Raw genomic sequence first — 27,832 nt, 5'->3', positions numbered from 1 at the left:
CGCCGCCGTCCTCCCTGACCTTCTTCCTCTCAATAAAGCAAGTTATCTGAGCCGTAGTAAATGCGCACCCACACAGAACTCAAAAGTTGTATTTTTAATGACAAAATAAGTGTGGTCTGGATTGTTTGATTATCCCTCGCGCTAAAAAGGCGATTCGCCAGTTGTGGCTCGCCAGGGAAGGGGCTGCTAGGAAATGAGCTGGAATGCGGCGAGGAGAGAGATCAGCCACCGCCCCGCGTCCCACGGCCCCAGGGACATGCCGACCCTCCACAATCACCCCCACTGTGGACGCACCCCGCTGCCAGACCGCGGGGGACGCATTGGGGCAGCCCTGCCCGCTCGCTGGGCACTCGTCTCCAGCCCTTTCCGCCACACCCCAGCCCCGCCTGGCGCACTGCGGGGTTTGCGCAATTCCCTGGACCGCGACGAGGGGCGGCCGCGTTGAGGACATGCCGCCTCCCCCTCGGGCCTTCTGGCCTGGGCGGCTCCCTTCCTCTCCCCTGGTGCGGGCTCTCCCGCCCAGCCGGACGCCGCCAGCGCCGCAAGTGCAGCCCGGAGGCAGCGCGCGGGTGAGTCAACCCGAGCGGCTCCCAAAGAGTTGACGGAGGGCAAGGCGGGAGGGGGGAAGGCAGGGGACCGCTATTGTTCCCATGCCTATTTTCGCTAGCTGCGGAGAGACCAGCGGATAGGTGCTAGAGCCTGGGGGGCAGGCAGGAGAGCTGCAGACACCCACATTCTCGCTCGTTAACTTTCCCCAAACCCAGTCCGCGGACTCGCAGCCCTGACATCCCAGGCTAGGGGAGACAGCAGGCTGGCGATGACCTTTTCTCGCGAAAGGAGACTGTCGGTGTACTCTAGAGCGCTAGCTTTGGACCCAGACGGAGGCCTAGACTTGAATCCTCTCCTGCTACCAGCTAGCATTCTTGGGTGGTTTCGTAACTTTACCGAGGCTCCCTTTCCCCATCTATAAAATGGGAATACAAAGCTACCTCCCAGGGTCCCTGTGAGGATGAAACCAAAAGAGCGCTGCAAAGTGCTGAGCACGAATCCTGTGACACCAGATAGATCCGTGTATTTTAGCGGAGAAGACTCGCCACTTCCAGCCTTGCGAGGCACGCTTAAGGCCAGGCCTGCCCTCCCGCAGTATGAGAGAACGGCCTCGTTACCCAGTAGGCGCGTGCGACCACAGACAAGGGCAAAAGCCCTGTCTCCAAGGATGCGCCAGGCGACCCTATGGATGAGCACCTACCCTGCTGATTGGTGGCTGTCTGGGTCTTTGCTCTGCCCGCACAGTGTGGCAAGGACGGTTGCAGCTTTCCTTAAGGAGGACATCCTTACCGGTCCTTCTTAAACGTCATTCTTGACCCCAGGCATCTTCGCCTCAGGAAACTGGGAACCACTGTCAAAATTATTAACACCTCGAAACTCCTCCCTACAGAACAGAGTTCCCATTTTGCAGATGGTAACCGCGAGGTCACGAATGGTTAAATGACGTAGGTCAGTGAAATGGAGATACCTTATTCTCTTCTACTTTCCCGTGTGTGTTAATGCTGTGTTGCATTCTCTGTTAATCGAAGGATAAACACGGGTCAGTTTGGGCAACCAGAAAAAGGAGGCTGCCAGGGTCAGACCTGCCAATGCTTCCAGGGTGGGGTACCCTGTAGGGTTTACTGCAGCCCCCGAGTGGAGGTGAAAATGAAATGCGACACCAATAGGGAAAATGGACTCGGGGAGAGATTCTCATGCGCTGCCGCTGGGATGGGCTCCAGAGTCTGAAACAAGATCTTGGCCTTGAGGGCCGCGGTCCGTGCGCGTTTGGAGCGAGAGAAGAGGCTTTCGCTGCTGCGCGGGTACGCCCCCTCCCGCCCCACCTCCGCGCTTCCCCTCCAACACGCCCGCCCCCGCCCCCGCAGTCTTTAAAATCCACTCCAAATGCCGGATCCGGAGAAGGGGCCGAACCTTGGGCCCGATACTCTCTCCCATAAGCAACGAACCAGCAGCTTTGTCACGAAGTTTAAGTTTGAAGGTGAGGCATTCCTTGGAATGAGCCACCACGCGATGGCTGCCATTCTGGACCTTACACGTTCACAGCTGTGTCTCCAGAGCCGACACGCTGCTGCGCACACAGTGCGCGCGGGAGAAAGGGGAGGCCAAGAGCCGCCCGGTCCCTCTGACTCTGAGAGGAAGATCAGTATCTCTGATCACTGGTGGCAGGGCGGAGCGGTCTGCTGTCCTGTCGCCGCACTCAGGTGATCCCTTCCCTCGCCTCCCCCTGCGCCCGGCGAAGTGGTTCACTCTTTGCTGAACCCCTACCACCAAGATGGTCTTTCCCCGCTGCCTGCCCGCACATTCCCCGCACGCGCGCGCGGGATGCCCCCGTCTGTGGTTATCAACTCCCGCTCCCCTAACCCACAGTAGAATCTCCGCGGCCCTGGGCGCTAACTATCCCTTTGTTCTAAAGCCTTTCCCTCCCCTGCCCTCCGGGAGACAGGCCCCCCAGCGGGCCGCCGAGAAGCAGGATTTGGACTCCGGGCGGCAGCTCAGTGTGCTCAAATGGCACAAATGAGCAAGGAAGCATCCTGATTAGGTTTAGGTGAGTAGTTGCCACGCCCTATGGTGTTGGCTCCGCCCCCTAGGGCATGAAACCTGAGCCAGCCAAAAGGACCACTTCTCCTGCCAGGCCTCAGCCTGAGGAGCCCCAGAATGAGCAACAGGCCGGTCTCTTTCTGGAGAACACTCCCACTTGTTAAGTTCAATGCCCCGCTATATTGCCACCTCCTCCGGGGACCTCCAACTCTGTTTGTGACCCTGGCTCCTCTGTGGGCCCATCCAGGTGGACTCGAGAGGCTGAGAGGGATCCGAATGGATCCCAGACCTGGGGGACGTCAGCCAGACACTATCAGAAGCAATCAGAAGGCTCCACCGATCTGTACACCACAAAGGGCAAAGCCTGGCACAGGGTCCTGCAGAAAATAGAGTTAAGGAGGGCTCCTTCACGTCCTGGCAAGTGAAGCAAAATGGATAATGAAAGAAACCACTTGTTATGTTTCCTTTTTTTTTTTTTTTTAAATCATTTCGTCTTCACAACTGACCTGAGGTAGGTACTATTATTATCCTCATTTTACAGATAAAGATATAAATTGGGGTTCAGAGAGATTAAATGCTCCTTCGCCATGAGCAAGTGACAAAGCAAGGATTTGAAACCGGGTCTAGTTGATACCAAACCTGGTCTTAACCTCCATAATACAGGCATAGCCTGCAACAGAAGCAATGTGTGCAAAAACGCTGAGGTGAGAAGCAACACAGAACAGAGGAGGGCCTACAAAAAATGTTTCTGAAGCACCAAGTTCCATTCACAAAGAGGTGAAAATGGAGGCTGGAGAGGACGGTAGGGATAGTGGAGAGTCTTATAAGTCACAATCGGGAATATGGACTTGATCCTAAGCGTGGTAAAGAGCTGACCCCCACCCAGAGATTTTACACAAGAGAGTAATGCACTCTCCCTGGTTGCAATTAGGAGGGTGGTGGAGGGGAAGCAAAAAGCTGGGCTCAATCTACTCTAGATGGTGTTTCTCAACATCTTTCTCATTATGCACACATATAAAATGGTTCCTTTTGTATGACATACTGGGGTAATAAAGGAGGAAGCTGTTTACAGCTAGAAGCAGGGGGGCTCCAGCCATCTGAAATCTCTGCACAGTTACCCCTAGGGCTGAGGAATCTCAGGCAACATGTACCCAAGTCACAGCAGACCTGTACACAGACCATGTCAATGGAGGAGTCAAGAACAAGAGCTGGATTTAAGGAATGATTATAAAGCAAAGTTAGTATTCCATAGTGAAGGAGCGAAGAAGGAAGATGACCCGTGGGTTTCTGCACCGAATAATTCGACAAAGGGTAATTCCCTCACTGCTGCAGGGAACATGGGGTCAGGGTGGGTTCATGGGGAAATGATGAGTTCTGTTTGGCTGCCCAGTATTTGAAGGAGGTACAGAAGCCTGACAGTCAGTGGATCAGCACTCTGGGGTCAAATAGTCCAATTCCTATTTCCATCTACTTGGTAGTTCTGTTACCTTGGGCAAAAACCTTGATCTCTCTAAACCTGTTAATTCGTCTATAAGATAGGGATAATATTATAGGGCTGTTATAAGAATAAAATGAGAGCGCCTGGATCGTAGTAAGTATCTAATAATGGCAATAAGAAGACCCACAAAGCGTGTAAGTGGTGAGAAGGAAGGAAGCTGACGATGAGGAGGAGTGTTTCAGGGGTGGAAAAAGGAAGAGGAGCCTAAGAACAAATGGTCAGAGAAGAAGAAGGAAAGCCATGAGAGCGTGACATCGTGGAAGCCACATGCAGCAGTCACACAGTTGATCCTCTTTCTCACTTTTTCCTTCCTTGCAGAACTTGATATTGTTAAGGTAGGCAGCCTCCTCTGGAGGACTGTGTGCCTCCAAGGAGGCAGCCACCGCCCCAGCTCCAAACCAGGAGTTGGATCCTTACTGGTAATCCCATTTCTTTTGCAGTGATTGGTTTAGGAAGGTATATTTAATACCATTCATGAAAAGTCTGCTGGAGAACTTCTGGAAAAGATTTCTTCGATCTTAAAAAGAAACGCACATGCAGCGATTTCAAAGATGCCACCTTCACAAATAAACTTTCCTTGCCGAAATAGAAATAAATGATGCATAACGATCCAAAATGGCGGATGAACACTGTGTTTGCCTCATCCCGTGAACACATCAAAATTATAACTAAACTATAGAAGATTCAACCTGGAGAACCATCTGAAGTCTAGCTGAACAGTTTTATAACTAAGGATATAAAGAAGAAGCCACGTCAAGACTGATGGGGGGGGAGATGCAAAACGGGCTGGCCCCAAACCTCCAGGTGGCAGATGAAAATTGTGAGGGATATCTTGGCCACAGAGGTTCCCCACAGAGGAGCAGGGGACCCCATCCCACACCAGCGTCCCCAGCCTGGAATACTGGTGCTGGGAAGAGAAGTCCCCACAACACCTGGCTGTGAAAAACAGTGGAGATTCTGACAATCCTGGTGGGTTGGAAGGCTGCAGGAAACCCAGACGTCTTCTTAAAGGGCCCATACAGACTCCCTCACACTCACCCTGGGCTCTAGCAGAGGTGACTCAGGGAGCCTTGGAGACATGCAGGGTAGACTGAGGTGTGTGGCTTTGGGAAATGAGCTTGAAGGTAGTCGCCATTTTACCCTGTGTGAAGTCCTTCTCCCGAGCAGCCGGCAGATGGGCGCCATCTTTCCTGTGTTCAGCCTACCCCGCACAAGCCGAATATGAATCTGATTGGCCTGGTGAACTTTGCTCACTCCACCCTGGTGATGCACTGAGAACCTGCCAAACCCAACTCCATACCACATGAGGCTTTATCAGCCAATGAACCTTATAAAAGCCAGCAGGTGGCAGAGGGTTTTGTCGGAGTGTCCTGGCTTTTTGTGGAACTACCCCAGACCCGGTACTGGTAGCAGCCAGCCTTGATTCACACATGGCCTCTCCCACATGCCTCCAGGTATGACACAGGCAGAGATTAACCGTGGATCACTTTGGAGCTCCTACCAGGAACTCCCCGGGTGATCACAGGCAGTGGCTGACCTGGTTTTGCACCAGAGCCCCTTCTAAAAGGCCACAGAACCAACATAAGGTACTTGGAGGTTGATTTCAGACCACAGCAGAACACTACCCAATAAGCCCTACAAGTGGCACACCTAAAGGGTGATCTCAACAGACACCAGAGCCCGCAAATCCCACTCCAGGGGGCTAAGCCCCCTGCACAGCAGCCCATAAGCTGTGGACATGGCCAAACCCCACAGCCAGTCAGCGTGAGGGTAAATACCACCCACTGACATGCGAAGAGCAGTCAAGGCTCAACTATAACAGGAGGGCACACACAACCTACATGAGGGACACTCCTGGAGCACCCAGCACAGGTGACCAGGGAGACTGTGCCACTGGGGCCCACAGGACTAGACTGGGAGACATAGCAGATCTACCTAATACATAGAAACAAACAGAGAGAAGCAGCCAAAATGAAGAAACAAAGAAAGAATAGGAGAAAACTCCAGAAAAAGAACTAAATGAAATAAATGGAGGCAAGCAACCTACCACATATAGCATTCAAAACAATGGTTATAAGGATGCTCAAGGAACTTAGTGGGTACTTCAACAAAGAGATAGCAAACATAAAAGAGAACATAGAAACCATTAAAAAAGAACCAGTCAGAAGTGAAAAATACAATAACTGAAATGAAGAACATGAAATGAAGAAGGAATCACCAGCAGACTAGATGAAGCAGAGGATCGAATCAATGATTTGGAAGACGAGGTAATAGAAAATATTCAATCAGAACAGCAAATGGAAAAAAGAGTTTAAAAAAAAAAAGAGGGTAGTGTTAAGAGACCTCTGGGACAACATCAAGTGTAACAATATTTGCATCATAAGGGTACCAGAAGGAGAAGAGAGAAAGCAAGGGATTGATAACCTATTTGAAGAAATAATGACCGAAAAATTTCTTAATCTGACAAAGGAAATAGGCATAAAAGCAAGTGCAGGAAGTGCAAAGAGTCTCAAACAAGATGAACCCAAACAGGCCCACACCAAGACACATAATTAAATGGCAAAGGTTAAAGACAAAGAGAGAATCCTAAAAGCAGCAAGAGAAAGGCAACTACTCATTTATAAAGAAACTCCCATAAAATTGTCAGCTGATTTCTCAACAGAAACTTAGCTGGCCAGAAAGGATTGACACAAAATATTTAACATGATGAAAAGCAAGGACCTACAACCCAGACTCCTTTACCCAGCAAGATCATTTAAAATCGAAGAACAGATAAACAGCTTCCCAGTCAAGAAAAAGCTAAAGGAGTTCATCACCCCCAAACCAGTATTACAAAGAATGTTAGAGGGATTTCTTCAATACAAAATAAAATAAAATAACATGAATAATAAAATGGCAATAACTACATATATATCAACAATTACTTTCGATGTAAATGGATTAAATGCTCCAATCAAAAACATAGAGTGGCTGAATGGATAAGAAAACAAAACCCTTACATACACTACCTACAAGAGACTCACTTCAGATTGAAAGACACACAAGACTCAAAGTAAAGGGATAGAAAAAGTTATTTCATGGAAATGGGGGGAAAAAAAGCTGGGGTAGCAACACTTATACCATACAAAACAGACTTTAAAACAAAGGCTGTAACGAGACAAAGAAGGACCCAGTAATCCCACTTCTATGTATTAATCTGAAGAAATGCTACTTCGAGGGGATTATACATCATATGTTCATTGCAGTATCCATATGTTCAATGACCAAGACGTGGAGGCAGCCTGGGTATCTGTAGATGGATGAATGGATAAAGAAGAGGTCATACATATATACAATGGAATATTGCTCCTCCATGGAAGGAAATGGGTTCTCACCATCTGCAGTGGCATGGATGGACCTGGAGGGTATTGTGCTGAGTGGAGTATGTTAGACAGAGAAAGACAGATGCAGTGTGATTTCACTTATATGTGGAATCTAAAGAATAAAATAAACAAACAAACAAAACAGAAATACACTCATAGCTACAAAGAACATTTTGATGGTTGCCAGATGGGAGGACGGTTGAGGAGGTGGGTGAAAAATGGAAAGGGATTAAGAAGTTAAAACTGATTGTTTCAAAGTAGTCATGGGGATGTAGGGTATAGCACAAAGAATATACTCCATAACATTGTAATAACTATATATGGTGTCAGATGGGTACTAAATTTATGGGGTGCTGGATGGGACGGTTTTGGGGGCAGGGTGAAAAAGGTTAAGGTTTTAAGAAGTACAAAGTGGTAGTTACAAAACAGTAATGAAGATGTAAAGTATAGGGAACATAGTTGATAATATGGTAATAAATATGTGTAGAGCCAGGTAATAGCTATGTATAGGCTAGTCATGGTGATACCTTCTTAAATTATACAAAAGTCTAATCATTATGATGCACACCTGAAATTAATACAAAATAATGTTGAATGTTAACTTTCACTGAAAAATTTTAAAAAGTGAAGAAAACTGAAGGAAAATAAGAGGTTCAAATTTCCAGGTATAAAACAAGTAAGTCATGGGGAAGTAATGGACAGCATGGGGAATATAGTCAGTAATATTATGATAGGGTGGTACGGTGTCGGATGGCTGCTGGACTAATCACAGTGATCACTTCATTGGGTATATAAATGTTGAACAGCTATGCTGTACACCTGAAGCTGATATAATGTATATTAGCTATATTTTTAATAAAAATCTTTAAAAAATAAATAAAATTCAAAAGAGATATACATGCAAATCAAAATCACAGTGAGATACCACCTCACATCACTAGGATGGCTAGAATAAAAAAAGCCAGATCAACAAATGTTGGTCAAGATTTGGAGAATTCAGAATCCTCATACACTGCTAATAGGAAGGTAAAAAAAAAAAAAGTACAACCACTTGGAAAACAGTCTGGTAGCACCTCAAATCATTAAACATAGAATTACCATACAATCCAGCAATTCCATTCCTAGGTATATACCAAGGGAAATGAAAACATTATATCCACACAAAACTTATGCACATTTGTTTATAGTACCATTATTCATAATAGCCCAAAGGTAGAAACAACCCAAATGTTCAACAGATGAATGGATACACAAAAATACCATCTCTTCATACAATGCAATAGTATTTGACCATAAAAAGAAATAAAGCACTGATACATGCTACATACAACATGGATGAACCTTGAAAACATGCTAAGTGAGAGAAGTCAGCCACAAAAGACCACATACTATATGATTCTATTTATATGAAAGCCAGAATAGGGAAATCTATAGAAACAGAAAGTAGATCAGTGGTTGCTTAGGGCTGGGATGGTGGCGGGGAGGTAATAACTACAGGATGTGAGGTTTCTTCTTGAGGTGATGAAAATGTCCTGGAAGTGACTCCAATGGTGATGGTTACGCATATCTGACTATACCAAAAATCATTGAATATACTAAAAGTACACTTTACATGAGTGAATTGTATGCTATGTTAATTATATCTCAATAAAACTTTTAAAAGAGGCAACAAAAAAAAGAGATATGCAAAAAATACACTCTTCTTCTCCTCAATGTTGTCGTGTCTAGATGGGATGGCAGCATGGGGATGATGTCCACACAGAAAGGCAGAATCACGAGGGTTGCTGAGAAACAGAAATGGAGCCCTGGCAGCACCAAGCCCTGACTGTCTTGTTATATGACATGATAAATTATTTAAACCAGTTTGAGTCAAAGCTTTCATTCCTTTTTTTTAAAAAAAATAGTGGCATTTTATTTTTTTATTTAAAAAAAATTATTTTTATTGGGAAATAGTGTGTTTCTCCAGGGCCCATCAGCTCCAAGTTGTTGTCCTTCAATCTAGTTGTGGAGGGCGCAGCTCAGCTCCAAATCCAGTTGCTGTTTTCAATCTTTAGGAGCAGGGGGAATTGAACCGGCAACCTTGTTGTTGAGAGCTCACGCTCTAACCAACTGAGCCATCTGGCCGCCCCTCCAGAAGCTCAGCGGCAGCTTGTTGTCTTCAATTTAGTTGTGGAGGGTGCAGCTCACTGGCCCATCTGGGAATAGAACTGGCAACCCTGTTCAGAGCTCACATTTTAACCAACTAAGCTATCTGGCCGCCCCAAAACTTTCATTCTTGATATTGTTTGTGAACAACTAAGTAATTACAAAGGAGTTTAATATAGGGAAGTAACTGCTTACGAAAACTTAGGAAGTGCTGGATGGTCAGACTCCAGCTGGACCTCCAGGAATGACTCCTAGAACACGCACAGCTGACCCACTGTGCAGACCTACTATCTGCCCTGTCAGAAGAGTGGGACTTGGGAGGCCACTGTGGGAACTAGTGAGTCCAAAGACACAGTGCCATAGCCAGGGATCAGAAAGCCATAGCCAAACAACCACAGCTGCCTGTCAGCACCCACAAAGCTGGTGAAGGAACATGGAACACTGCTTCAGAAAACTGACTCATCTCCCGGACTTTACTTGCCAGAAGAAAACAAAGCAGCAAAAGGACGGCCTTCACTTGATTTCCACCTTCCAGATATTTCCCATCTACTGACCAACGTCCTTGTTTTTTATTTCTATTTTCATCTCAGATCTTCTATCTAGAGTCATTTTTCCTTCTGCCTGATATATATACATACATACATATACATATATATATATACACATACATACATATATGTATGTATATATATATACATATATATATATATATATATATATATAATTTTCTAAGGGTCTTCTTGTGAAGATCTTTTAGTTTTAGTTTACCTGAAAATATCTTTGTTTTGCCCTCATTCTTTAAAATTTTTTTTTCTGAATGTAAAAGATATACTGGTAGTTATTTTCCTATCTATCTATCTATTTTAGTTCTTGGGGAAGGAGGGGCAGCAAGTGTCTGGGCCCTTTAACAGATTCAGAGGGTAACCAGATTGTGGGCGGGGGCTCTCGTACATCAGTATGATGGGATGTGTGGTGAAGGTGGAAAAGCAGTGATTGTGGGATGGCTTTCTGATGGTGTGGCAGAGCTGAGTGTTAACCGACTCTGAAGCTCTGGAAAGCTGAGGGCGCAAGCACAGGGGGGCCGGTGCTCTTTTCAGAGTCTGCCCACGTGTCCACTGCTTGACCAACTGGTAGTAATGTTCTTTCAGCATATGAATATTCTCATCCATTCAGCCTATTATAGCCTACAGCCACTTCTGACACCAAATGGCCAGAGTTCAGTACCGGAAATAGAAGTCAGCAGAATAATCCCAGACAAGAAAAAGCTAAAGGAGTTCATCACCACCAAACTAATATTACAAGAAATGTTAAAGGGACTTCTTTAAGAAGAAGGAAAAAATAGATAAAAAATATGAACAATAATATAGCAATAACTGCATACCTATCAATAATTACTTTAAATGTAAATGGATTAAATGCTCCAATCAAGAGACATAGGGTGGCTGAATGGATAAGAAAACAAGGCCCTTGCGTATGCTGCCCGTAAAAGACCCACTTCAGATCAAAAGACACACAGAGACTGAAAGTAAAGGGATGGAAAAAGATATGCAAATGAAAACAAAAGAAAAAAAGCAATGCTTATATCAGACAAAATAGACTTCAAAACAAAGGCTATAACAAGAGACAAAGGACATTTCATATACAATAGCCAAGGTATGGAAGCAAGATGGATGATTGAATAAAGAAAATGTGGTACATATATACAATGGAATTTACTGGGCCATGAGAAAGAGTGAAATTTTGCCAGTTGTGACAACATGGATGGACCTGGAAGGTATTGTACTGGGTAAAATGAGTCAGATAGAGAAAGACAAATGCCATGTGATTTCACTTACATGTGGAATTTAAATAAATAAATAAATAAATAAACAATGTAAACAGAAACAGGCTCATATATACGGAAAACAAACTGATGGTTGCCAGATGGGAGAAGGGTTTGGGGGGCCAAGTGAAAAAGTGAAGGAGTACAAATTGGCAGTTACAAATACACGGGGATGTAAAGTACAGCATAGGGAATATAGTCGATAATATTGTAATAAATACGTACAGAGCCAAGTGGGTACTAGAATTGTTGGAGGGATCACTTCATAAGTTGTATAAATGTCGACCACTATACTATACACCTGAAACTAATACAATGTCAACTCTAATTGGAAAATATTTTTTAAAAAGAAGTCAGCAGAAAAATAATTTATACAAGGAATTAGATACTAAGACTTACTAGGTGCCCTGGAAGAATGGGCTGTAGTTTGGGCCTCAAGGAAAGACTTTGAACACCCAGAAGTAACTTGTCAGAGGAGCTACCATTTATGTGACAACCAGGCAACTGTAAAAGCCACCTTGGCACTCAGTTGAATTTACTAACACAACCTGTTGCTGAGAATCAGGACGCCACCATAACCGGACTTGTATCTCAATTCCCACAAAGCTGCCGCTGGATACTGGAAAGCTGCTACAGGAAAACCCCAGGTCTCCATAATCTTGTTTACCAGGAGAAAATAATGAAAACTGCAGAAGTATGGCCTGTTTCACATGTGCTTTCTAAATTGTTAAAACCTAATTTGTATAACCCAACTTCCAGGGAATCTACAAAATGTAGCTTTTTGTTTCCCAGCCCTTATAGTACAGGAAGCCACTCTAGAAGGAGAGAGGAATTGTGGAAGGAATCCCCGTAGTCCAACGGCGTGCAATTGTAGGGGTCTGAAGTGGCCGTTGGGTTTGACAATTAGAAAACCAAGGAGGCTCTTGAGAAGGCTCTCAGTGCAGAGGTGGACAGAAAAGCCAAGCTGTATTAGGTAGAACGGTAAACAAGACATGAGGAGTGAATTCAGTGAATGTGGTTGGTTTGACGGTTTCTGTGAATGGAAGAGGAGAGAGAAGTAGCAGATAGAGGGCACATTCAATTTTGAGGAGGGTTTTGGTTGGTTGTTTTTCTAAGAATGATAGAGAGTCCAACATGTTTATGGATGGAATGGAAAGTACCAACAGGAGAGAACGGAGGGAGTAAATGGATACATGAAAGGTGGAGAGCTTGCAGCTGGTAGGAGGGGTTGTTCATGATGTGTGGAAAGATGCTCATGATATTTTGCTAAGTGACAAAAGCATGTCACAAAGCAAATATTGTATGATTCCTTTCCTGTTTCATATATATATATATATATACCGAAAATACTCACTGAGTTGTCAGACAGCCCTCATAGAGACAAAATTCAATTCTACTGTTGTAAGGCTGCACCACTGAGATGGAGTAGCCCCAGCCAATGGCACAGGCTTAGGCTGAGTGTGTAGTAACTAGAGGGCAGGATGAGAGTGGGAGAGGGTGGGGCGAAGGACGGGAGACCTATACTCTTGCAGGCCATATGACTTGCTCAATAAACCTGAAATCATGACCAACTCAGCCACCCTCCCATTTGCGGAGGAACAGTCTGTCAGCAGTTCTTCCAGAACCAGCTTCAAAAGCCTATGCATATGTAGCATCTCCCATTCCATCCTGCCACATCTTGAAAAATTGCTGATGTGGTTGTAACAGGCTCATGTTTCCTGTTTCCTCCAAAATCATGACCACAAAGATCCACTGGCCAAGGCAGACTCTTAAGTACATAACTTCCTTGAAAATAACTTGACATGGCTTAAACTAATTTGGCTTTTCTCAACCTCCACCTTATCTCTCAAGATTGCTATTTCTTATGCCAACCATATATATGAATATATGTATATGAATAAGCAGAACTAAGAGCCTATATGTTTCATAAAATACCAACAAAATCATATATCAAAATGTTAATGGTGTTTGTCTGAGTGATAGGAATTGGGTATAATGTCTGTATGTTTTTTGCTTATTGTACTTCCTACTTTTTCCACAATGATCTTGTATTAGTTTTATAAATAGAAAGAAAAAGCAATGAGGTTGTTAAAAAGCACACAATTGGAGGGTTGTCCTTGAATTCTAAAATAAATAAATTCTGAAAATAACTAAAATGTTGGATAAAATAATATGTGAGCTGAACAAAAGCTAAGAAAAACTCAGGCATGAAAGTAGGGGCCTAGAGAGGTATGTAAAGCTCTGAAACCAGATTTGGACTCAAGAACCAGATGCATCTGAGCATTGGTTTTTGTATTGTCTCAGGACCAAGAGGACAGATGATAAAACCTTGTGCCCACCCTGAAGTCTAACAGGAGACCCCTTCAAAGCTGAGACTCTGCAGGCAACATTCTCAATATAAAGATAACCTAGAAATAAACTCTTCCATCCCCAGAGAACTGCAAAGAAAACTGCCTTTCTTGGATCCTGATGCTAATCAAATTGGGTGGAGAGTCTCCCTTGAGAATTAGTGTACACAAGCCTGCCCTCGTGTAGGTTTTCAACCTGAATTCACATGATTAGACACCACCTCCACGAAAGGGAAAAAAGAACCTGGAGCCAATAATACGATCAAAAATAGTCCCAGATTTTTAATGCCCCCAGGGACCTGACAGAAACAAGTGTAAATCTTTTTCAGTGGAACTCAAAATTTGCTTTTATCCCTGTCCTCAAAGAATACTCACAGGTAATGTTCCAAAGAAAATGAGAAGCCCCCAAATAAAATACTTCATTAAAAATACAAATAAGCAAGCCACTTATGAGTGAGAACCAGCCAAAACCAGACATCAGATTCAAACCCCAAAAAGCCTTTAGATGTTGGAATTATTAGATCTAGTGTATCAAATAAGTGTGCTTAATGCAATATAATAAATAAAAGGGAGAGTCACAAATATGACAAAAGAGCAAGCAGATGTGAAAGAAATCAACAATTCCTAGAAATAAAAAATATGAAATTGAAATTTAAAACTCAATAGATAGATTTAATAGCTGATTAAATACAGCTGAAAGGATAATTAGGGACATGGAAGATAGAACAGAAATCTTACTTGAAATATAGCCTAGAGAGACTAAGATATGGAAAATGGAAAATAGAAGTTAAAATGACATGGAAGATAGACCAAGAAGGTCTATGATACATTTAATCATAATTCCAGAGGGAAAGTAAATAAAGGAGAGGGAAGAGGCAATATTCGAAAAAATAATGGAGGATTACTTTCTACAAATGACAAAGGACCCTAATTTACAGAGTTATGAAGTCAAAAAAATTCCAGCTGTGATAAAAAGAAATGCACACGCAGAATCATCATAGTTAAACCACAGAACATAGCATACTAGATATTAAAATATTAAATAGTATACTGCATTTTATAACAATGGAAATTGAGTATATAACTTACAAACTGTTAGCGAGAGAAAAATGAATTGGGGAAAAAACAGTCAATCCAGAAGAAGGCAAGAAAGAAATAAAAGATAGAAAAGGCAGGAAAAAAAGAAAACAAAATAAAATGTAAAATATTTATAAATATATCAATAATTGCATTAAATTTAAATATTCAAAATAAAGCTGCATTTTAAAAACAAATATTGTCAGCCTGGGTAAATAAAATCCAGTTACTTGTTCAAGACATGTAAAAGTATAAATATGCAGAACGGCATATCAAAAGTTTGAAATAAAACAGCAAAATAAACCTGTCGCGGCCCACGTGACCAGGAGGGCTTGGCCTGAGGGGGAAGGGTGAGGAGATTGAGAAAAGACACAAACAGGAAAGCTGGGATCAGGAGGTCCACCGTCCACGGATGGCGGAGCAGTGGCGCAGTCTTTATTTCACACACAGTTTTTATACAGTCTTAGAATAGTTATCTATACAAACAAGTATTAGCAGAACAAGCAGGTATTATTAGAACATTTTGTTTTGTGTATTGGCCAGTTTGTATGTCTGTGACTGCATTAGTGTTATCTTGTACTTTCTGGGAAGATTGCTGAGGCGAGGCTTCCTATGGGAATGACCTTGCAGCTGCAAGGCTCGTGTCAGCTCACAGCCCGCTCCCCGCCTAAACCCATCAAAAAAGTAAAAGAAAGAAAAAAAAATAAAGGTTAGAAAAAGAAATTAATTAAAAAGATGGAAAAAAAACAGAAGTTGATTTTTTCAAAAAAAGATTCATGGTGAAAGATTCTAGTGGAAACGCTCAGGAAACTAAAAGAAGGCACAAGTGTCCAATATTAGGAATAGAAATGATTTAAGAATACAAGCCACAAATTGGAAAAGGATATTCATCATGCAATAAATATAAAGACTATACAAAGAATGCCTACACATAGTAAAAAAAAGATAGACACCCAATAAATATGGTCAAAAGGAATTCCACAGAAGAAGAAACAAAAATGTTCCACAAACATTTGAAAAGGTGTTCAACCTTATTAGTAATCAGGGAAATGCATGTTATAATAATACCCACAAGATTCACAAAATTAAAATGTCAGACAATACTAAGCATAAATGAGCATACAAAGCAGTGGTCATTATATGCTAGCTGGCAGGGACAATTAGAAAACATTTTGGCATTGTATGCATACCCAGGAATTCCATTTCTAAGTATATACTTCAGAGAACTCTTGGATAAGAATGTCTGTAGCAGCAATTAGGAATAGAAAATAAAATTGTAAACACCTGGAGAAAACCTAGCAGACAAACAACAGTAAGAAGGATAAATAGGTCTTAGTATATTCATCCAATGGAATACTATAGCAATAAAAAGAAGCTACGGCTACCATTGATAGAGTGTTGAGTAAAAGAAGCAAGTCGTTGATGAATTACATAAAGAATTATCCCTGTACAAATTGCCAGTTACAAAAACAGTCACGGGGATGTAAAGTACAGCACTGGAGTTTTGTAATAATGATGGAGGAATATTTTCCTGTGAGTCCCCAAGTGATGTAGGTGATGTTGGATCTGCCGGCAGTTTCTGGGTGTGGGCCGGGATCATGTCTCAGGAGACCAAAGAATGGAAACACGGACCCAGGAGAGGCAAAGAGTTTAAAAAGAGGATAGTTTATTGAAAGCAAAGAATCAGAGCTCCCGAGAGGGAGTGGGTCCCAAATGGGGGTGGCCCAGGAAAAAGCTCTTACTTTTGAGGCAAAAGCTCTTACTTTTATCCCTTCCCTTGCCTCCTTGGGGAAGGGGAGCTGTTTGAAGAAGGGAACTGGCGCCTTCTAATGAAATTCGTCTACCAGGTTTGTTCTGCTTGCCCATCCTAAAGGAATTAGCAAAGTAACCCACTCTTATCTATCAGATCAGCTCTGTTTGTCAGGCCAAAAGGAATTTTATGATTAACCTCAAGGCCTTGTTACATTATGTCCTGGAGTGAAGGAGTGATTTCAAAACCTGGAGTTTTAGGATATGGCTGTCTGTGTTTATTCCACCAGGGACCTCCCTGTCTAACTAGGGACGTGCTAACTCTCCTGTATCAATGGCTGTACAGTTATTGTAATAACTGTGCGTGGTTGTCAGATGGGTACTAGACTTATCGAGCTGATGACTTTGTAAGTTTTATAAATGTCTTATCACTATGCTGTATACAATTACAAAAAAAATTTAAAACAAAAGGAAAAAAAGAATTATCCCATTGATTTAAAATTCAAGCACAATTACAAACTGAATTACTTAAAGTGTTATGGTTAGGTTTATGGGTCAACTTGGCTAGGCAATACCGTTATTCAAACACAAATCTAAACGTTGCTGTGAAGGTATTTTGCAGATGCAATGAAAGTCCATGATCAGTTGACTTTAAGTAAAGCAGATTATTCTTAATGATCTGTGTGGATCTGATACAGTCAGTTGAAAAGTCTTCAGAGCAGAAGCAAGGCTTTCCTGAATAAGAGGCAGCTCCCCTCTGTGGACTGCAGCTTCTGCTTCTGCTCAAGAGTTGTAGCCTGCCCTTCCTGCTGGTCTGCCCTACAGATTTCAGATGTGCCTAGCCAGCCCTCACAAATACATAAGCCAATTCCTTGCAATCAATCTTAACATATATTCCTACTGGATCTCTTTCTCTGGTTGAACCCTAACTGACACAGATTTTGGTACTGGAAGTGGTTCTAGAGGAAGAGAATCTTAAAGATGGGTTTTCTGAAGTGTCTCTGGGTTTTCTGGAATTGGTTCTCTAGTCTGATTAGATCTAAAGGCACTGATGACTCTATTTCAAGTGGTAAAGAGGGCACTGGTTATTCATGGAGTGATGTGGCATTTGAGATATGAAAAACATAGCACTGAATACTCCAGGCAAGGTTTTGGTGACCATGTATACGATATTTGTGAACATTTTAGTCAAACTAAGGAGTATAATGATTGCTCCTAATTGTACTGGACAAAGTGGAAAAGAAAAAGATAAGCTCAGGGTTTCAAATCCCCAGCTCAGAACCTTTATAAAATGACCTGAAAGCTTCTGTATCTGCCTTGAAAGAGACCCTTATCTCCTATTGCCTGCAGGAATGAAATTGCTGAAAACGAAACCCAGAATCTCATCCTGTGAGTGGCTAAATTACAATGCAAGTTGAATTTCCAGTCTCAAAGGTTGTCTACTGTTAAAGTGATGGCATTGACTGGGAAGGAATGGGATCCTGAAAGTTGGAATGGGGACATGTCAGAAGACTGACAGAGCTAGGGACACCGAGTCCCTAAATTCTGATGAGTCTTACCCTGTAGAAGCAGCCTTTCCACTCCCATCGGAGGGGATTAATGCTGCATTGCCTGAGGAAATGGTAATTGCTTCCCAGGAGGCAATTGCCTTGAAGACAATGCTGATTCTCCTCAGGACCCACCCCCACATTCCCCTTTGCTTCTAGATTTATAACTAGACTCCCAGCAGGTCCCTAAAGGTGAGATACAAAGGGTAACCCACAAGGAGGTGTGCAGGATTTCCCCAATTTATACCAATAGAAATCCTGGGAATATGAGGTTGGACTGTGAGAGTGGAGTGAGTGTGTAAGACCTGCCCACCAGCCCTAGGATGGTCCAGAGCCTGGCAGAGAAGAGAAAGGTCATGACCCACCTTTATCAGTACTTTTCCTAGTTCCTCTGATCTGACCAGCTTGTCATGTGCCCAAACCTAAACCAATTAGTGTGGCCAGTGGGAAGGGAAAAGTTATTCGCCTTAAAACCATTCAGGGTTTATACTTGGGCTTGAAGATGGTATCAAATCTCAAGCCACCAACATAGCTGATGTCAACTGCAAAAAAAAAAAAGAAGAAGTCGGTTAGGCATTCTATCACCAAAAGGATTTGTTCAGGGAAAAAGAAAGGATTTCAATGTAGTACATGCAGACATAGCCAGTCACGTTCCGAAGCATGTATACTGCTGTGTAAGTACCACACGCGAACCAACTATGCCACTTATGCCACCAGAAAGCTCCTCCCACAGGCCCTTCCAATTTCTGTGCAGGTTAAAGTCTCTGCCATAAATTTAACACTGCAGACTTGTGGGAGGGGGTGAGGGGTGCAGTTCTCAGTGAGAATTCTGAGCACCGTAGACATAAGAAACATCTAAACATGCAGAGAATGTTTATAAGAGTTTATTTGAGCCAAACTGATGACATATGCCGGGAGCAAAATCTCAAATGCTGCAGAGAATAACAGTTTTGCAGCTTCTTCTATGCATTTGCAATTAAAGAGGGAACATAAGGAAAGATTACATGGAAGTGGGAAAAAGCAAAGTGGGGATTGGGTTAAAGATGGTTAACAAGGTTATGTGCTCTCTTGAAGATAGTTACACCTCAGAGGAGTGTTACTTCTACCATGTCAAAGGTGTGTTAACCTAGATGCACAAGAACAATGGACAGGGCTGTCTGAAAACCTTTCACTAAAGAAGTCATAGGCCTGGGGCATGAGTCCCCACCATGACCTGCCCAGTTAGGAACTTATGAGTTATTACAGCACCCCTTTTTTGTCTACAGTATCAAGAGCGTCCTTGTCAACATCTGCCAGATTTCCATCCTGTTGCCTCACTTTGTCTTGTCTCTTCTGTTATGACATGATATCATACCTGAGAACAATAGTTGTTTAAGGTCATGCTTTAAAACATCAAAGTCAAGAAACAGTCACCACAGGCATTTCTGGAGAAATGACAAACTCGTTGTCAAACTTGTTTTTCTGTTTACCAGAGATGATATATAGGTCCATTATACAATGGGCTTGGATTCTGCTGATCTTTGAGTTGAAGAAGTGAAAATCTCTATCAAGTGGAGTTAACGTAAGTACGTGTCAGTCCATTTGGGCTGGGTGGCTTCTAAACAACACACATTTATTTCCCACACTTCTGGAGGCTGGAAGTCCAAGATCAGGGCACCAGCATGGTGAGGGCCCTCTTCTTTGTTCAGAGCCAGTGCCTTCTCGCTGTGTCCTCACATGGTGGAAGGGGAGAGGAGCACTCAAAAGCCTCTTTTACAAAAACGCTATCCTATTCCTGGGAGCTCTACTCTTATGACCTAAGCACCTCCAAAAGGCCTAATCTCCTGATACCATCACATTAGGATTTCACCATATGAATGTGACGTGGGAGACACAAACATTCAGACCCTAGCAGTAAGTTCCCATCATCTTTCAAAAAGTAGGTTCCAGGCTGTGTGAAATTTCCAAGAGTGACAATGGAGTCGAATGTGTTCATTTTTGCAGAGAAATGGATGCAATCCATTGAGGTTCCCAAGTTTTCAGAAGTGCAAGAGACGGGCTGCCATGCTTGGAGCTGTGAACAGGATTGGGATTATGAGACCCAGAATTGCAGGGCACCCTAATCCTACTTGCAAATGTCATATTTAGACACTTAGCAAAATGTCATACCAGCAAATATCATATTTAGCAAATGTCATATTTAGACACTTAGCAAATATGATTAGCAAGTAACCAGGTTACTTCACAGTGTCTCTGTTTCCCCATCTGTAAAACAGATATCAAGACCCACTGTCCCAGATTGTGGAAATGATTAAATGAGATATGCATGTAAATTTCCTGATACTCAGGCACTTAGAAAATAATAGCTGTCATTATTATCATTTTAATTGTACATAAATCAATTGTACATACATTTTTGGTTTGTTCAATTGAACAGTATTATAATTTATGTTATAATAACTAACAAATGTTATCCTCAGCAGGTGCAGATCTGTGGATCCAAAATAGTATCTGAACCAGCTGAGAAGTCATTCTAGGCTCTTGGCCCAGTGTCTTGGCAGCAATTTGACCTGAAGATGGCATCCAGAGTGTTGTGGGGCAGCCTCAGCCTGTTCCGCTTCGTGTGGTGTCTCCTTCCACAGACAGGCTATGTGCACCCAGATGAGTTCTTCCAGTCACCTGAGGTCATGGCAGGTAAAGCACCCCATGTGTGGTTAAAGATAAGTGGCAGCAGAGTCTGGATTGAGCTGGTTAGGTATTTAGTGAGGAGGTAGAAACATCTGTGCAGATGAGAAGTAAATCCATGAGCCTCTCTAGAATAAGAACTTGGGAGTGGGGACTTCATATCTTCTTCCTGAGTGGTGACATTGACCGTCTGGATGATACTAATGACGGTGACATTGACCGTCTGGATGATACTAATGAAATGCTACCCTCTTTGATGTTTTCCTACTTGGACCAACTGTACAGGTTATTCGGAACAAAAGTTGTATTGTACTTCTCAGTGGGGAGATTTTAGAGTTGGACTTCCCCAGTGGTTGGGGAAACTTACACAAGGTTACACAAGGTTGTGGTTTGTGTTACAAAGGTTACACAAGGTTACAAACTTACACAAGGTTACACAAGGTTTGTGTTACACAAGGTTGTGGTCTGAGATAATGAAAATTTTCTTCTGTAGGTTCATATGAGAGCTCACATGTTAATACGTACCTGCTAGGTGGTGTAGGATATATCATGAGAATGGTTGCCAGAGACCTTGAGGCTTTTCAGATGCTTTGGGCACCTGGCTTCCTCCTCACAGTTCAAGATGGCTGCTTAAGTTCCAGCCATCGAGTCTAAAACCAAGTCTTTCAGCCACTGAAGAGATAGGCATGCCTGCTCTCTTCAAGGGCATATTTTGGAAGTCACATACCTTTTGCCTATTTCCATCCCATTGGTCAGAATGTATCACATGACCACACCTAGCTTCAAAGGAAGCTGAAAAATAGTCTTAATACCTGACCAAATGCTCAGCTAAAGAGACTAAGGAAGAAAGAGGAAATGGATATTGGGGAGACATCCAGCTTTTTCTGGCACAGCGCTCTACAGGTGTATCTGTTTTATAAGTTGTAAGGTCCAGTCTTCTTTTCCACACTTTTTATTTTTTTTTAAAATCTGAACCAGTAAAAAGCAGCCAGATTGATCTGATTCTAGATTCTGTTTCCATTTCACCTTCTAACATAGAGCAAGAAAATGGCCAAAAGGCTAGAGGAATAAATAGGAGAAGCAAAGAGCCCTAAACAACCAGCAAGGTTATCAAGCATGAGATGCTATGGGCTTGGAGCTGAGATGCAGAAATTAAGAATTTGTTTCCCTCTTCCCCACCCCTCAGAGCTCTGGGGTACTAGGGCACAGGGTCATAGACCAGCCCCAAGCAGCAAGTAATTTTTAATTACATAAGTACTGTTTGAATATATTCTTCCTATAAAAATTGTAAACATCATGGAGAAAACTAAAGTCATTTTTCACCACAGCCACAATTGCTCGTTCCCTTTCCCCTTCTCACAATGCCTATCCTGGATAACAATCATAATTACAGAGAAGGGTTTTTGACTCTGACTTTGGAAACTTTAAGCTCCAAGGAAAGAAATGGAGCCTCCCCCTGCTCCTCCCCTTACACCCTGTCCAAGGCACAATGTCACCTCATGTCCCAGGCGTGGTTCCTCCTGCCGCCTTCACAGGTAGGGCCTCGGAAGGCCCCTACATTCATTTCTATTGCTACATAAAAACTCATCACAAACCTAGCGGCTTAAAACTGTTAGTTCTGTAAATCAGAAGCTTAGCACAGGCTCTCTGCTCAGCGCATCACAAGGTGGAAATCAAGATAAGGGCTGGGCTGAGTTCTTGTCTGGGAGCTCTGGGGGGAAAGTCTACTTCCAAGTTCATTCTTATTGTTGGATGAATTTGGTTTATTGCAGCTGTGGAACTAAAGTCCTGCTTCCTTGCTGGCTCTCAGCCAGGAGCCGCTCTTGCTCCTAGAGACCACCCACATGCCTTGCCAATGGCCCCCTCTATCTTTAAACCGGCAATGGTGCATCAAATCCTTCTCACGGTTTCAATCTTTGATGTCCTCTTCTGCCACCAGCTGGAGAAAATTCTCTGCTTTTAAAGGGCTCGCATGATTACGTCAGGCCCACCTAGGTTATCTTCCTGTTATGGTCAGCTGTCTCCTGCCACATAACCTAATCACAGGGGTGAAATTCATCATCACAGTCCCAGGGATTATTATGTGGGGCATGTACATTAGGGGGCTGGAAAATCTCGGGGGCTATCCTAGAATGTTGTCTACCGCATTCTTTGAGCTTGGAACTGGTTCACCTCTGCTTCTTTTTCTACAGAGGACATCCTAGGCGTGGAGGCCGAACGGCCCTGGGAGTTTCAGCCCAGCAGCTCCTGCCGCACAGTGGTCTTCCCACTGCTGACCTCGGGCTCTGCCTTCTGGCTGCTCAAGCTCTGGGAAGAGTGGGGGCCGTGGCCTGGCCTGCTGAGTGGCTATGTGCTGCTGGTGGGGCCCCGGCTCCTCCTTACTGCCCTGTCCTTTGCCCTGGATGTGGCCGTGTACCACCTGGCCCCACTCTGGGGGGCAGAGCGCTGGAATGCCTTGGTCCTGCTGTCTGGTTCCTATGTCACCTTGGTCTTCTACACAAGGACCTTCTCCAATGCCATCGAGGGACTGCTCTTCGCATGGCTTCTGGCACTGGTATCCCGCCGTGTAGCATGGAGCCCCACACCCAAGAAGCCTGCTCCAGGCCCGTGGTGGCACAGCTGGCTTCTTGGGGGCATCGTAGCGGCGGGCTTCTTCAACCGGCCCACCTTTCTGGCCTTTGCTCTGGTCCCCCTCTTCCTCTGGGGCATTTGTGGAGCCATAAATCCTGGCTTCGGGTCCCTGACCAAGGAAGCCCTGGGGCTGCTCCCGGGGGCAACCCTCACGGCGGCAGTGTTTGTGGCCGTAGACAGCTGGTATTTCTCTGGTCCATCTAGATCCAGTGCCCTGGTGCTCACACCCGCCAACTTCCTGCACTACAACCTGGATCCTCAGAACCTGGCGAGGCACGGCACACATTTGCGGCTCACTCACCTGGCAGTCAATGGCTTTCTGCTCTTCGGGCTACTGCATGCCCAAGCCCTGCAGGCTGCGTGGCAACAGCTGCAAGCCTGCCTCCAGGCTTTTGCACGAATAGGCTTCCTGAGGGTGCTGGACGCCCGGAGCCTGCTGTCCAGCCCCCGGCCACACCTCCTGCTCCTCTACTTCATGCCTCTGGCCCTGCTCTCTGCCTTTAGCCACCAGGAGGCTCGGTTCCTGATCCCCCTCGTGGTCCCCCTGGTCCTGCTGTGTAGTCCACAGACACGACCTGTGCCCTGCAAGGGCACCCTGGTCCTCTTCAATGTCCTGGGTGCCGTCTTCTTCGGCTGCCTGCACCAGGGGGGGCTGGTGCCAGGCCTGCAACACCTGGAGCGGGTGGTTCACGCACCTGCGCTCCCGAGTGTGCCCACCCACTACACACTGCTGTTCACCCACACCTACATGCCCCCCCGGCACCTCCTACACCTGTCAGGCCTGCGGTCATACGTGGAGGTGGTGGACATGGCTGGCACTGAAGACCAGGTCCTGTGTCAAGCCCTGAACAATATCACCAGACAACCAGCCTGCCAGGTGGCCACTCGGTCGTGGCTCTGCCGCCTTTTTGTGGTGACCCCTGGCACCACCCGATCTGCCCTGGAGAAATGCAACTTCCCTCTCAGGAGTGAGACACTCGTGTTTCCCCACTTGACTCTGGAGGACCCACCAGCCCTGTCCTCCCTGCTGAATGGGGCCTGGAGGACCCATCTCAGCCTTCACATCCTGGAGCTGGGGGAGAAGCCTGACAATATGACAGAAAAGCCACTGTTGTAGGTGAAGGCACCACTCCACATTCTACAGAGTAGGTAGCTGAGCTGGAACAAAGCCTTCGTTCTCTTCCTTTCATTTCGCTTCCAGAATTCTCACCACTCACTCTCCTGTGCACAGCCTTTGGCTGCTCTACCCTCTGGGTAATCTGGCATCTTTTCCCCTCAAAGACCCAAATATCTGACCAGTCACAGACCTGACGCCAAGGTCCCAAAAGAACCTGGTATAACCATAACCAATGGTGCCTAATGTCAGTTCCTGCCCTATACCTTCTAGCCACCGGGACGTTTTCGACGTTTTAAATATATGATAGTACCTGGTTGTGAAGAGACAACCGTCTGTTAATGACATTCCTGAATGACCTTCTCCAAACCTTCTAGAAGCCTTACCTTTTGTTGTCATGACAACCCTTTGGCTTCCTAGGTACCTAGGAGGAGGTAGTGTGGTGATGTAGACAGAGTAGGCAGCTCAGATTCAGGGGACCTGAGTTCTAGTCCCTGGTCTGCCACCCACTGGCTGTGTGATCTTAAGAAAGCCCCTTCCCCTCACCCAGCCTCAGTTTCCCACCCTGTACAATGGATCAGAGAATCTCTGAGGTGTCTGCCAGCTAACACTGTCAATCTTGGGTCTGCAGCACATGTCCCCTGGTTAGACAAACACATCTCTCCCAAAGCGCTTTAAGCAGCGGAGTGGGTGTGGTGGTGCATTTAATTGCACTTTGGTGGCTACTAGCTCAGTATTCAGTTATTACCAAAACAAGTAGTTCTGGAATTTTTCTCCCCACTCCCTCCTATTCTTGTTCTTGAGAGAAATGGTGGGACATTTGGCATCTCACTCTTTAAGGATTATTATCCAAGATTGGGACCCCAGATGTTTTCCCTCCTCAGCCTGCCCCAGTGGGAGTGGAAAGCACGCGATGTTCAGTCCATATCTGGCAGCACTTGCTGTCCACCTGATGCTCCCAGAGGCTTTTCTTCTTACATTTGACCTCGAACCACTCGAGGGCCCTGTCTGAAACCTCTCTTCACAGGATAGACAGCAAATCCCACACCAAACCAACACCTGCTGCTTTGGTGGAAGGCATCACACCCCTGAGCATGTTGCTCCCCACAACAGTGTACCCCCTACCCAGTCCACTGGGAACATAAGGAGCTGTGCCACGAGGAGCGGTGGCACTACACCTGTCCTCATTCTCCTTCCTCACAACTCTGCGATCTCACCGGACCAAGAGATACCCAGACCACAGAGACCAGTGAGCAGGAGCTCAGCACAGAGCAGCAGACCAAACTCTACAAATGGCCGAGACTGAGTCCTTTTCTAATCCTGCCTTCTGCTGGCTAAAGTCTTGGGTCATCTTAAAGTACACCCTTACAGGCACACTGCTCTGTAACTGCTGCTAGGGTTGCGGGTCACAACGTCCTCGTGACGCCAACCCCAAGGAAGAGACAGTTGTTGGTATGCTGGTCAATATTTCGCAACCTGTTCTCTAGGGCAAAACAAAGCCCTAATTTGTAGCATTTGCCAATTTCCATGGTGTAAATACTCCCACATGGCTGATTCCAACTACTACCATGTTTCCCCGAAAATAGGACCTGACCGGAAAATAAGCCCTAGCATGATTTTTCATGATGACATCCCCTGAACATAAGACCTAATGCATCTTTTGGAGCAAACCTTAGTATAGGACCCGGTCTTATTTTCAGGGAAACACGGTAAAATGATGTTTCTGAACTTTGGGAGGTGCCAAGGATCTGCTCTCATAAGACCGTACAAGCTGGCTCTAACACACTGTCGGACATTTCCCTGCTTTCAACTCTATTGACCCATTTGTAACAAGTCATCATTCTCATGGTTTATGTTTTTGCTATGAACCTATGATTTGACTTCCTACCCCTAGTGCTTAGCACCATCTCTGGCAAATAAGCATTTATTTACTTTACAGCCAAAGATGCCATTTCTGCCCAGATTAAAAACCAAGTGCCACCTTGGAGACACCCAAGACTCTAGAGTCCCAAACTCCTTGGGGCTTCTTGGGACTTCCGCCTCTTCCCTTCCCCAGCTGGGTCCACAATCTCAGAGTTCCCTGGAGAAACTCGTGGTGTAGCAGTCCATGTAGATTGTGGTGGTCTGAACTCTAATAAATTTGTCTGTAAAATGTTGGTAGCTGTGTGGCATCTAAAGATGAGTCAGAATTGCCCTGCAGGATGATGGGGTGAGTTGCTTCCCTGCTTCACTTTCTGACAGATCTTAGAAGAGCTTGAATGGCATAATGGGAGACTGTTGCCACTTGGGGTGGTGGAAAGAATTTGGTCTGTTTCTTTAGTAATAGGGTAACTAATGGGATGGCAAGTCACTGACTACAAACAAGAGAGGCTTTTCCAGTGAAGGGGGGCACGCGGCAGTCATCTCTAGAACAGAAAGGACCCAGTTTTCTCTCTGCTCCAACTCCTTCTACAGAAATGGAGGGAACTTAAGTTCTTACATACTTTTTCCACACACACACACACACACACAAGAACAATGGCCCCCTTTTCTTGCTTTCCTTAGTAAATGGCCAGCCTAGAAATTTCATTTCTTCCTGCACTGCTTCCATTTTTGTCTCTTCTAGAAAAAGACCGAACAGTGACTGTGCTTGTTTATGCTGAGCGTAGGGGTTGGGCTGGGGACTGCTCATATCCTGCTGCTCTGATATCCAGAGGCCAACGGGGCAGCCAAACCAGGACAGTGAACGAGCTTCTGAGGCTCCTCACTGCCAGGCTCCCAGGAGAATCCAGTGAGTCACGTCTGGTTTGGGAGAAGAATGTCTCCTCTGGTGGGAGGAGAGGACAGGAAAGCAAACCAGGACTTTGGTTATTAGGAGAATGGGATTTGCGGCCTCAGGGGATTAAAGAGCAGCACCTGTTGAGAGACGGGACGTTAGGAAAGAGGACGAGCTACTGTCGCTTCTCCATCCCCAGGGCAGGTCTCCAGTCCTGTCCAACTTCCTACGACTGTCAGGAAAGCCCGAGTTTAAATTCTGTCTGGTCCCCAGCCAGTCTAACAGCTTCTCCGGTGGCTTCGAGTTTCCTAGATTGCATCATTACCTCAGTCGCCTAATTAGAGGTGATGAGAAATTCAGCCAGCAGCCTCAAATGACAGAACACTCCTGTATACAATGGATTTCCTACCCGTGGGTCCGTTCGTTGGACCATAGCCTTTAGGTTGTACCCCAGGCCCTGTAAAACGGGGACTAGGAATCCAGGGCGCCTGTTCCTTGGTGGGCAGGAGTCCTAACGGCCACCTGGGTGGGCCC

General features: G+C 44.9%; 1 protein-coding gene across 5 annotated transcripts; it reads left to right on the top strand.

Moving 5' to 3' along the window:
* The first annotated feature begins 427 nt into the window (after positions 1-427).
* PIGZ (phosphatidylinositol glycan anchor biosynthesis class Z) lies at positions 428-26,699 on the top strand. Of its 5 annotated transcripts, none has more exons than XM_081072399.1 (4): positions 428-569; positions 19,607-19,695; positions 20,597-20,807; positions 22,991-26,699. In XM_081072399.1, the coding sequence occupies exons 3-4, from the start codon at positions 20,690-20,692 to the stop codon at positions 24,544-24,546; spliced, it is 1,674 nt and encodes a 557-aa protein (XP_080928525.1). In that variant the 5' UTR covers positions 428-569; positions 19,607-19,695; positions 20,597-20,689; the 3' UTR covers positions 24,547-26,699. The 5 variants fall into 5 exon arrangements, with proteins under 5 accessions (XP_080928525.1, XP_080928529.1, XP_080928528.1 ...); XM_081072403.1 differs by having other exon boundaries at positions 452-569; positions 20,594-20,807; XM_081072402.1 differs by having other exon boundaries at positions 452-569; positions 19,607-19,699.
* Positions 26,700-27,832: the final 1,133 nt, after the last annotated feature.

Source organism: Rhinolophus hipposideros (genome assembly GCF_964194185.1).
Source record: "Rhinolophus hipposideros genome assembly, chromosome: 2".
Classification (NCBI taxonomy): Eukaryota; Metazoa; Chordata; class Mammalia; order Chiroptera; family Rhinolophidae; genus Rhinolophus; species Rhinolophus hipposideros.
This window is presented reverse-complemented; position numbering and strand designations above follow the sequence as displayed.

Bases quoted from the DNA above. Each gene is read 5' to 3' on its own strand.
- PIGZ (XM_081072399.1), top strand. From the start codon at position 20,690: ATGGCATCCAGAGTGTTGTGGGGCAGCCTCAGCCTGTTCCGCTTCGTG. The intron at 20,808-22,990 runs GTAAAGCACCCC...CTTTTTCTACAG, and splicing joins GTCACCTGAGGTCATGGCAG to AGGACATCCTAGGCGTGGAG.